General features: G+C 35.9%; 1 protein-coding gene across 1 annotated transcript; it reads right to left on the minus strand.

The window, feature by feature from the left end:
• Window positions 1-6,231: 6,231 nt before the first annotated feature.
• On the minus strand, window positions 6,232-7,001 carry LOC129892627 (uncharacterized). The gene is made up of 2 exons (XM_055968211.1): window positions 6,491-7,001; window positions 6,232-6,323 (listed from the first exon to the last, which is right to left on the minus strand). Exons 1-2 carry the CDS (start codon window positions 6,999-7,001, stop codon window positions 6,232-6,234), a joined length of 603 nt encoding a protein of 200 aa, XP_055824186.1.
• Between the last annotated feature and the right edge of the window lie 6,268 nt (window positions 7,002-13,269).

Raw genomic sequence — 13,269 nt, forward strand, 5'->3', positions numbered from 1 at the left:
GATATCAATAGTCCTCCATTTGACATCACCCATGATATCACAATCCTCCATTGAATTTTTAGATTTTTTTTATAATTATTTTAATTATTGTTAGGTTCCTCCTTCACACCTATAAATACCCACCTTATTGCATCATTTTTTTCATCAAACTTTCTCAAGCAACTTTTCTCTCTATACACTTCTTTACTCTTTCTCAAAATATAGTTTTAGTTCTTAGTAGTATAGAAATACAATTCTGGTGATTCATATACTCTGGTTAGTACACAAAACGCTCCGACGAGGAGAAAATGCTAGGATTCAAGAGTGTTAATTAAGTCCTTAGATTCTAAGTAAAGCTTCAGATTCCAGGTATGTAAGGCTTCAATAAGAGTATTTCTTCCACTCTCATGCCTAAAGTATGTTGATTATATGATAAATTATGTTTATTTACCCAATTCTTGTCAAATTTTACTCTAAGGTATGTGGGTGTTTATCCATGGGTTTTTTCACCCATATAGTTCAAAACTCTTTCAACTAAATATCTTGATTTCAAGTAAGATTTTCTTATCGCTAATTCTTATTTCTACTTAATAGCATGAATCATGGTTAAAATAATAATTATTGGTCTATTTTAATACAAAATAATTTCATATGTATAAATTGATGGTTTGCAAATAATTTTTCTATTTATCTCTTTAAAGGTTCTTGAAATTCATGGTGGGTTGTTTAAAGCATAATTTTTAATTAATGGATTTCAAAGTATTTATGCATAATTCATTTACATATATGTTTGAAAGTTGAAGTGATTTAAATTCAACTAGTTTTACTATATTTTCAATGAAGTTTGACTTGAAAGCTTTGACTCCAAATAAATGATTATGAAAGCAATGTCTATGATAAAAAGAAGGGAGTTTTTAAAATAAAAGAATGAGGAAATGATATGAATGATGGGTTCTTTATGTCATAAGGACAATTCTTTCATATTTGAATCACTAAAGGTTTTAATGAGTTATTCCACCGAATGTGATGTTTTGAAATCTCAAGCTATATGCTATGACTATTTTAAAGTATTAAACTATTTCGTGGGATTAACTTAGCACTGAATGAGATATTGAGGTGGGATTCGGTAAGAAAATCGTAGGAGGAACCCCTTGTCTCATTAACTATGTGCCAACATAGGAGCCCTTGCAGGCTTAGGCTAATGGATCCATAAAAGCCCCCTTAAAGATAAAGTTAAAGAATGAATGTAAAGTTGACAGAGTTCTACCCTAGGCAAGTAGACTCTCCGGCCAATGTAGGGAGTTATGTTAGATTCTATGTAATAGCTCACATGGTATTAATGTCGGTTATAGTCAAATTTCCACACACGAATATTTTAAATGCTATTTACATGATTTCTCATGCATGTATACATCCACATATGTATAATTCAAATGATATCTACTTGATTACTCATGCATGCACTCATTTATGTACTTTGCATTATAAATGTCCTAAATATTTTACATTGTATTGCATGCCTACATACTTAGTACATTCAGAGTACTAATGCATACTCTTTTACCTACATGATATCACCATGTAGGGATCGATGCTCCTCCTCGTTCTCTTCCACGTGGCTAGTTGAGATTTTTTTGAAGGCTACTTTTGGTGAGTTACCATGTTCTAGGAAAAATACTCCTTTATATTTCTAGATTATGATATATTGAGATCTTTAGATACTTACTATAGCATTTCTTTCTATTATGATTGAGGGTGAGCTAGGGACTTATCTTAGCCAGTTAAATCTAAACGTTAGAGGTATTGTTGGACATATGTAAGTTGAAGATTCACTATTATGGTTTACGCTTGTTGTTTTTTTTATCATTACCTATGAAAGGCTAAATGAATGCTAAGAGGCTTGTTTGAGATACTTTCGGGTTCCTTATTCACCGTGTCACGTCTAGGCCCTAGACTTGGGTCATGAAAAACTTGGTATCAGAGCCTGAGGTTTTGAATGGTCCTGAAGTCCAACATACCACGTCGAATAAGGTCTTGCTCATGGTTGTAAAGTGAACCACAATTATCAATAAGAGACTATGAGGCTTTTAGGAAATTTTTCCTTCTTTCATGATCCATGTCATGCGATAGAGCATACTCTAGGTCTTTTCCCCCCTAACAATTATTTTTTATAATTTTCAGAAGATGCTTTCAATAAGAGTTCCAATCCAAAGGGAGATTGATATTAATGAGGGTGGTATTCTTGTACAAAATGGTTTGGAATCATCATTGGTAGCAGATGTAAAATCAAGGCAAGACATGGGTCCAGTCTTAGTTAAATAAAAGAAATTGTGGTTGATAAGAAGTTTGAAGTTGTCTCACAAGGGAGAGATAGAGTACCTAGCTATCAAAGTCGGTTGTTTGTTCTAATATTGATGATATTAGACAAGTCATGATAGATAGATAGAGAGTGGGTGTTATGTATAGTGATGATGTTGGCATGCTTATTCCATTTAAGGTTATAGACATGGAAGAAGAGCTAGATTGATATTGTTGTGTGCATTAGATAGGTAAGAGTATATTGGTATGTCATTGGTAGGAGTTAATGTAAATATGGATGTACAGCTGCTAAGGTAGGTATGGAAATTCTTAAGTGATATTAACTTCAAGGGAGCCATAAAGTGGTTAAAATGGTAGGCTTGAATGTGTGGTTGTAGATATATGAGTGATTGTAGTAGGCTATAGAACTAGGCTTGAATATGATATTGATGGCATGTAGGTAAATTTATAATGTATTGGGTGTTTCTTTATTAGGTCTCGTGGTTTGTTGAATATGGTAATAAGGGGCAATACTCTTGGAATAGAATTTTGTATAGAGGTATAGGGCCCTAAGGCTTTTTTGTAAGGTGGCCTATGAACATGATTTTTCATTGGAGTTAGCCTCGGTTCATCTAGATGTGGATGGTATAAGGAGTTAGATCTTGATGGAAGCTCATAATTCTACATACTCCATTCATCCTGGTTCGATGAAAATGTACCGAGACTTAAAAGAGTTCTATTGGTGGGGTGGAATGAAAAAGGGCATAGCAAGGTTCGTGTCCGAATATTCGAATTGCCAATAAGTAAAGGCCAAACATCAAAGGTCGGGTGGCCTAGCCCAAGATATTGAAATCCCTACTTGTAAGTGGGAAGATGTGAATATGGATTTTGTAGTGGGTTTGCCTCATACCCAAAAGTTTCCTGATTCGATTTGGGAAATTATTGATAGAATGACTAAGCCGGCTTACTTTCTATCGACTAAAACTTCCTATAATGCCGAAGACTATGCCAAATTGTATACTCGGGAATTGGTGAGGTTGTGTGGTGTGCCGTTATCTATTATTTCAGATCGTGGTACCCAATTCACTTCTCACTTTTGGAAATTATTTCAAAAGGGCGTCGGTACTAAGGTAAAATTGAGCACCGCATTCCATCCTCAAACTGATGGGTAAGCCGAAAGCATTATTCAGATACTAGAGGATATGTTAAGGGCTTATGTGTTGGAGTTTAAAGGAAATTGGGATAATCATCTACCGCTCATTAAGTTTACCTATAATAATACTTACCACTCGAGTATTGAGATGACGCCATTTGAGGCTTTGTATGGGAGATGATGTAGATCTTCGATTAGTTGGTTGGAAGTAGGTGAGATGACCTTGTTGGTCCCCGATTTGATACTTGATGTTTTAGAGAAGGTGAAGATCATTAGAGAAAGGTTGAAGATGGCTCAAAGTCCTATTCCAACACTAAAAGAAGGGATTTTGAGTTTAATGTGGATGATTAGATTGACAAAAGTCCTATTCCGATACTAGAAGAAGGGATTTTGAGTTTAATATGGATGATTGGGTCTATCTGAAGGCTTCACCCATGAAGGGTGTAGTTCAGTTTGGTAAGAAAGGAAAATTGAGCCCTAGGTATGTAGGGTCTTATAGAATCGTGAGACGTGTTGGCAAGGTTGCATATGAGTTGGAGTTGCCATTGGAAATGGCCATGGTTCATTTGGTGTTCCATGTGTCTATGTTGAGAAAACATGTGGGTGATCCTTGTTCCATTGTTCCTTTGAGGTTAGTGAATGTTGAAGAAAACTTGACCTATGAAGAAGTCCCAGTTGAAATTTTGGACCGTCAAGTTAAGAAATTGAGGAACAAAGAAGTTGCATATGTTAAAGTCCTTTGGAGGAATATCAACAAGTAGAAAGTGCTACATAGAAAGAAGAAGAAGAAGATATGATTAAGTGATACCCTCATCTTTTTCCCTCTACTCAAGCCTAAGGTATTAATTTGCCCTTGCTCAATTACTTGAAATGCATTTCAACTTTTCTTGTCATATGCATGCAAAATTATGGAATATATTTTGAATGGTGCTTTAAATTGCACTATTGCATTAATGATGGGTTGTTGGTTTACACTCTACTCTACTCAAGCTAAGTCTTATTTCATTCGAGGATGAATGTTCCCAAAGGGGAGATAATGCAACACCTCCTAAAAACGTTGTATATGGTGTTCCAATTCTCGATGAAAATGATACTGCTTCTGTATTTTGGGCATACCATTTTATAGTATGGTCTAAATTAGGTGATTCAAATTTCTAAATAAATCCAACATCATTATCTACAACTTTTGTGAAGACCATAGGTTAGGATTTGGAGGTTAAGTAGGTCAAATAAATTAATCTTTGCAAGACTTAGTGATGTGACGAAATGGAGTGTTTGTAGAAGAAAACTAATATATTACTTTAGGTTGCTACAAATAATTTGATTCTTGAATAACATGAAATAAGACATTTATAACTACAATTCATATGAAGATATTAAATCTTAATTAGGAAGTTATCTTATTCAAATGTAACTCCGGAAAAGGGTATTCCGTAAAAAGAAGATTCATCTCACCAACCATAGAAGATCTAGGTCTATTTGACATCACCCATGACATCACAATCCTCCATTAAATTTTTAGATTTTTTTTTATAATTATTTTAATTATTGTTAGATCCCTCTTTCACACCTATAAATACACACCTTATTTCATCATTTTGTTCATCAAACTTTCTCAAACAACCCTTCTCTCTATACACTTCTTTACTCTTTTTCAAAACATAGTTTTAGTTCTTAGTAGTGTATAAATACTATTGTGGTAATTCATATACTCCAGGTAGTACAAAAATGCTCTAGCAAGGAGAAAAGACTAGGATTTAAGAGTGTTCATTAAGTCCTTCGATTCTGAGTAAAGCTTCGGATTCTAGGTATGTAAGGCTTCAATAAGAGTATTCCTTCCACTCTCATGCCTAAAGTATTTTGATTATATGATAAATTATGTTTATTTACCCAATTCTTTTCAAATTTTACTCTAAGGTATGTGGTGTTTCTCCATGAGTTTTTTCACACATGTAGTTCAAAACTCTTTCAACTAAATCTCTTGATTTCAAGTAAGATTTTCTTATGGGTAATTCTTATTTCTACTTAATAGAATGAATCATGGTTAAATTAATGATTATTGGTCTATTTTGATGCAAAATGATTTCATATGTATGAATTGATGGTTTGTAAGTAATTTTTCATGGTGGGTTATTTAAAGCATGATTTTTAATTAATGGATTTCAAAGTATTTATGCATAATTTTATTTACATATATGTTTGAAAGTTGAAGTGATTTAAATCCACCTAGTTTTACTATATTTTCAATGAAGTTTGACTTGTTTGAAAGGTAGTTCAGCAATGTACACTTTTATTTTTGAATTGAAACACCCTTTTGTTTCTGATCTCATATTTGGCCCTCATGACACTAATTACCGATGCATACCTTAAATGGGTTCGAAAAGGGCTGCTTGTCAGGCATTATCTCAAGTAAGAAATGTTCTCAAACGTATTTTCAATTAATTTCTTGCTTGTATCTTCTTTACAACTACTATCGTCTTCTTTTCTATCATATTTGTAGACAGTATCACCGAGACAGATACAATAAATAGGTAATTCTCTTGCCGACACAAGTGCTGCATTTATGCTCTCTGCAATGTTTGATGGCATCGTCCATCCCCGATCAACTGTTGAATATACTCTAGCCCAATTTTCATATCCTTTCAACTCTAAATACCCCTTTACTCAAACATTCACTTGTTCAACCTTGTGCATCAGTGTATCAAAATTATCTTGTTTATATATTTTGTCCATGGTATAAAACACTTCTGACAACTCATCATGCAACTTTTTATATCATTTTTCACATTATCCCATAGGTGTCATATGCAAGCGTAATGTGGAGTAACATTGTATACCCTCAAAACTGATTTTATAATGCTCTCGTTCCTATCGGATACAACACACATGTTTTCTCTTTCACCATGAGCTTCTCTAATTTGCTCAAAGAACCAAGTCCATGAAGCATCATTTTCTGAATCAAGAGTATTGTATGCTAGTGGAAATATATTTCCTGCATATAAATATATATTCTCAAAAAAAAAAACATGCATCGATTAGTATTTATAAAACATCAATTACCTGCTCCATCCAACATGCTTGCAGACACAAAAGTTCCATTATAGGTTCTTTTGAGGTGGCTGCCATCCACTACAATAATTGGTTTACAACTCTCAAAATCCTTTATAAATGGAAAGAGAGAAATAAATAAATACAAAAACTCATTCTCTTCTGTTTTCTTCATCCTTATATGTGAATCAGGGTATGTTGTATCCAATGTATATAAGTAGCTCGGTAATTTTTCATATGAATCAGATGGTGTCCCCCTCAATGAAACCACGGACTTTTCCTTAGCCCTCCATGCCAAAGAGTAGGTTACATCAACTCCAAAGTCTACTTTAACATCATTCATTATATCTCTTGGTGTATATTTTCTTTTATGATTTGCGAGTTTCGTTGTAATTATCCCTCCAATGAGATTGTTTGTTGCTTGTCGTTGAGAATAAACCCTGTCCTTCAATGAACATGTATGCTCATCGTTGAACTCCCTAATTTTAAACATTCCGAATTTATTGATATTTGACGACTTCATTTTTCATTTACAATTCTCAAATACACAAATTAGAGTGTAACTGGTGCAAACATGGATAAAGGATATTTAATAATTTAACTGAAAACAAGTATATAAAAGAAAGTATATTAAAAATTTAAAGAGTAAAAAATATACGTACCTAATTGCATTTGACCTTTCTGTTCGAAATTGGAACCTATGGTCAATGGAATATTGTGTCATCACAGCCTTTATTATTGCCTTGTCTTTATAAACCTGATCTACCATCACCTCCTTTTGGTTAGTTTTAGAAATAATGTTGCTTTCAATTCGGCAAAACTCATCTGCAACCACTAGTGCTTTTGTATCAACTATATCATCTGCATCTAGTCCGCATATACCTATCAGTTAACCATGACAATTGTTGTCACCCAATTCGTTATCTTTCACAGATATTATCACACAAAGTAGATACTTCGCCAAATCTTTGCTATCTTTCTTTAACAATACATAAACTCTTATGTCCATCTTGTTGAGTATTTTCAAAGGTGCATCGCTACCTTCAATCTTATATTTTAGCTCCATACAGTTGAATCTCAAATCTATGTCAATTTGTTTAGCAACTTCTTCGACTAAATCCTTATATGTTGCATACTCTTTCAACATAATCGACTCTATCGTGTAATCAACATAACAATTATTTTGGTTCCATCTTCTGGAGTGCATGATCCAAAAATTAATGCTTCCCATTCTATATCAAATTAAATGTATCATTATTCCAAGTTATGCTAAGATATTTTATATTTCAAACTTAACTGCAAATAGACATTTTGTACCACAAACCAATTTGTATGCTATATTTTTTATTGTATTATCACCTTACATTGCACATAAAATATTTTTGTATTGAAGCCTTACACTTTATATTCCACAACAACTTGTATAAAAAGTTCATTTGAATTAAAAAAAATATGTATCCTCAACTAACTTGTATTATAAATACATTTTTTGTATCCAAGTTTTATTTGTATCACAAATTTACTTGTATACTAAAATTATTTGTATCCAATATTTATTTGTGTTATAATTTTATTTTTTTAGTTCAGCCTTAAATTATATTTTTATTGCTACTTTGTATTACATATCTTGGTTAAACTACATAATTGTATTCACCATCAATATGATCAAAATTGAATATATAAAAGTACGTTTCTTTTTGAATTTCGAACTTGATTCACCATCAAAGCATCAAAATTGTATCCAAATTCAAATTTATATAATGTACACATTCGTATTCAAATCTTTGAACAATCTTTATACAATTTGAATACAACAACAACAACAACCCAGTGTAATCCCACATCGTGGGGTCTGGGGAGGGTAAAGTGTACGCAGACCTGACTCTTACCAATGTAGGACGGCTGTTTCCGAAAGACCCTCGGCTCAATAGAAGCATAAGAAAAAAAGGTCAGACAAGAATATTAAAAGTAGGAAAGTAGAAAATGGAAGAGTTCCAAATAATAGTATAATCAAAGCACCAAAAAACAGTAGATATCGTCAAATAATAGCATAAATACCATAAATAACATAAGATAACATAGCATACATAACATAAATAACATAAATCAGAGTACAAGAAATCATAGTACGTTAATACGCCTATGTACTAGCCTTCTACCCTGATATGTGTCCTCCACACCCTCCTATCTAAGGTCATGTCCTCGGTAAGTCGTAAATGCGCCATGTCCTGTCTGATCACCTCTCCCCAATATTTCTTCGGTCTACCCCTACCTCTTCTGAAACCATCCATGGCCAACCTCTCACATCTCCGCACTAGTGCCTCTGGGACTCTCCTCTTCACATGCCCAAACCATCTCAGTCGCGTTTCACGCATCTTGTCTTCCACCGGGGTCACTCCTACCTTGTCTCGAATAGCCTCATTTCTAATTTTGTCGCTCCTAGTATGCCCACACATCCATCTCAACATTCTTATCTCGGCAACTTTCATCTTTTGCACGTGTGAGACCTTAACTGGCCAACACTCTGCTCCATATAACATAGCTGGTCTAACCACCACTTTGTAGAATTTGCCCTTAAGTCGTGGTGGCACCTTCTTGTCACATAACACACCGGAGGCGAGCCTCCATTTCATCCATCCTGCCCCAATACGATGTGTGACATCCTCGTTGATCTCCCCACTGCCTTGCATGATAGAACCAAGGTACTTAAAACTACTTCTCTTTTGGATGGCTTGATCCCCGAGCCTAACTTTCGCGCCAACCTCTTGAGGAGTCTCACTTAACTGGCACTTTAGGTACTCTGTCTTGGTCCTACTCAACTTAAACCCTTTAGACTCCAAGGTGCGTCTCCAATCTTCCAGCCTAGCGTTAACTCCGCTATGAGTCTCATCGATGAGGACTATGTCGTCCGCAAAAAGCATACACCATGGCACCTCACCTTGAATTTGTCGCGTCAATACATCCATCACCAAGGCAAATAGAAACGGACTAAGAGTTGATCCCTGATGCAACTCCATCACAACTGGAAAGTGTTCTGAATCCCCTCCTACTGTCCTTACCCTAGTTTTGGCACCTTCGTACATGTCCTTGATCACCCTTATGTACGCTACAGGTACACCTTTAGCCTCCAAACATCTCCATAGTATCTCTCGTGGGACTTTATCGTAGGCCTTTTCTAAGTCGATGAATACCATATGCAAGTCTCTCTTCCTCTCCCTATATTGCTCCATTAGTCTCCTCATAAGATGGATGGCTTCCATAGTTGAGCGTCCCGGCATAAATCCAAACTGATTCTCTAAAATAGACACGCCTCTCCTCACCCTCATCTCCACCACTCTTTCCCACACTTTCATAGTATGGCTTAGAAGCTTGATACCTCTATAGTTGTCGCAACTCTGGCTATCCCCCTTGTTTTTGTATAGAGGGATCATGATGCTCGACCTCCATTCTATGGGCATCGTTGCCGTCGTAAAGATGACATTAAATAACCTAGTCAGCCATTCCAAACCTACCGAGCCCGCACTCTTCCAAAATTCTCCAGGGATCTCGTCAGGTCCGGTCACTCTTCCCCAGCGCATCCTACGAACGGCCTCTTTAACCTCATCGCCCATAATACTCCTACAACCTCCAATATCGTGACTACTTCCTGTATGTTCTAGATCTCCCAACACAATTTCTCTGTCCCCTTTGTCATTCAAAAGTTTATGGAAGTATGACTGCCATCTTTGTTTGATAAGGGTCTCCTCTACCAACACTTTTCTGTGTTCGTCTTTAATGCACTTCACTTGATCCATATCTCGTGCCCTTCTCTCCCGGGCCCTGGCTAGCTTGAATAATTTTCTGTCCCCGCCTTTCTCTTCCAGTTCAGCATAAAGGCGTTCAAAAGCTGTCATTTTTGCCGTTGCAACTACCGACTTCGCCTCCTTCCTCGCTATCTTATACAGTTCCCCATTCATCCACTTCTCCACCTCATCTTTGCTCTCCATCAATTTAGCATACGCTACCTTCTTTGCTTCCACTTTCCCTTGTACTTCTCCATTCCACCACCAATCCCCTCGATGTCGACTCCGACTACCTGTCGAGACTCCTAACACTTCCCTTGCTACAACCCTAATACAACTAGCTGTCTTATCCCACATACCGTTCACATCCCCACTGCTATCCCAGGCCCCCATATCCTTCAATTTCTCTCCCATCTCTAGGGCACTAACCGTTGTCAAACTCCCCCATCTGATCCTAGGTCGTTCTTCCCCGACCCTCCTCATCCTCGTCATCTTGATCCCTAAATCCATCACTAAGAGCTTATGTCGGGTTGTAAGGTTGTCGATTAGGATGACCTTACAGTTTTTGCACAAACTTTTATCATCCTTCCTAAGGAGTAAAAAGTCTATCTGAGTTTTAGCCACTGAACTACGGAAGGTTATCAAGTGGTCCTCCTTCTTTGGGAAACTCGAGTTAGCTATCACCAACCCGAAAGCTCTTGCGAAATCCAAAAGTGAGATTCCTCCTCTATTTCTGTCCCCGAAGCCAAAGCCCCCATGCACATCATCATACCCTCCTAGAATAGACCCGATGTGCCCATTGAAATCCCCTCCCACGAAAAGCTTCTCAGTAGGTGGTATGCCTCCCACTAACTCGTCCAAATCCTCTCAAAAGCGCCTCTTATCCTCCTCGCGTAAGCCCACTTGCGGCGCATAAGCACTAATAATGTTCAACGTGATCCCTTGAACGACCATTTTAATCGACATCATCCTATCATTGACTCTTCTAACCTCCACCACCTGATCCCTTAAATCACTGTCTATTAAAATGCCTACCCCATTCCTATACTTCGATTTACCAGAGAACCAAAGCTTATACCTGTCTACCTCCTTAGCTTTAGAGCCTACCCATTTTGTCTCCTAGACACAGGCTATATTAATCTTCCTCTTCTTTAGAATCTTAACCAGTTCTATGGATTTACCCGTTAACGTTCCAATGTTCCAAGAACCTATTCTCAGTCTAGACGCTCCTTTAACCCACTTACCCCTCCTTACCCTCGTCCCCGTCCAAGAGCGAGAACATGACCCTAGTCTACCATCACTATCCAAAGCCACAAAAACGCGTATGAACTAATAAATTATTCGGAGGTCTAAAGTCGACAAAATATAACTACAAGTATATGAACAAAGGATAGATATATAAAGATATAAAAACCGGAGGTACCAACTCCGGTAAAAATGAACCTGATTGCCGCCGAAAAATACTGCTGCCGAAATACTGTTCACATCGGTGTTAGGAGTTGCGTTGCAGCGGGTGTTCATCACAGGAAATACAGATTTGTACACCTGAAGAAAAAAAAAAACTTCGCCGAAAAAATTGGAGTTTCGCCAGAATTTGATATTTAGATCTAGATCTATACAGATCTTGAGGATCTTAAGTGCAATCTCCTGCGAACTCTTCTTCCTTTAGCTCGAAAACTCGCTTTGGCAGCTGCAAATGTTCAGCAAATGCAGTAGGGACAGTTCCCTTTTCAACAAACTGAACGGTTTTGATGATGGAGATGCTGCGGGTGAGAGAGGGGCTCAGCGACGGTGCCAGCGGAGGGCCGACTGTGAGGGGAACGGTTCCTTACTATTCTTTTTGTAACTTGAAATTAAACCTCAAGAATTGGATAAAACAGAAATTGAAACTTGAAATTCACAGCAGAGAAGGAAACACCTTTATACAATTTGAATGATACATCAAATTTGTATTCACAATTAAGAGTGTAACTGAAATCTAACAATTATGTGTTTCAAATTCTTATAAATAGCAACGAAAAAAATGATGTATAAAAAACAGATTCAACCACGATTTTGAATTTAAATTAGCCTATATTTTGAATCTAAATAGAGAGTCATTTATCTGAACAGATTTTTTTTGTTTAACAACTGCAATATCTCCAAACGATTATGAACTGCTCCAAATCTCCTTGCAAAAAGTATCAACGTTTTTGATTTTTTAGAAAAACAAAAAAAAAGAGAATTGATGAGTTTTTGAATTTCAGAAAGATGACTGATAATGAAGAATAAAGAGTCATGTACGTAACAGAATTAATGAGGGAGTAAATTAAGGGAGGTTTTAAGGGAGGTTACCAAAAATAATTCGAAATTTAATACATTCAGTTAGGTTGTATGCTTTTTCTTTGTATGCATCACAAAAAAATACAGACTTTGAAGGCATAGCAAATAAAAATATAGTTGTGTTTTGCAAATATTGAAAGTATAACTATGGAGCCTTAGGGCTGTACAGGGCAAACCGATAAACCGCACCAAACCGACAAATCAAACCAAACCGGAAAAAAAAACCGATTAGTGGTTTGGTTTGACTTGGTTTGGTGTTTGGAAAAAAAATTCGACCATTATAGGGTTAGTTTGGTTTAAACTAAAAAAAGTCAAAACGAACTCAAACCGACTCAATCATAGATATACTACTTTTAAATTATGTTATACATAAAAATATTTATTAAAATATAATTTATAAATATTTTTTTAAAAAAAATCATAATTTTTGTTTTCTTTCTTACATTTAGATTTGGACTTGAGAAGCTCATTTAAATAATATACAAAAAAAACTCATCTTATAAAGTTATATTATAAAGTTAAAACTTTCAACAGTATTCTGTCTCCATCTTATATGTTGATATTTTGTACTAGAACTCTTTTTAAGAAGCACTGCTCTGTGCTTTTTATTAAATACTATGAAAAACCCGAAAAACCCAAAAAATCCAAAAAAATCCGAAAAACCCAAGAAAAATTGATATCGAAAAA

Source organism: Solanum dulcamara, chromosome 1, assembly GCF_947179165.1.
Source record: "Solanum dulcamara chromosome 1, daSolDulc1.2, whole genome shotgun sequence".
Lineage (NCBI taxonomy): Eukaryota > Viridiplantae > Streptophyta > Magnoliopsida > Solanales > Solanaceae > Solanum > Solanum dulcamara.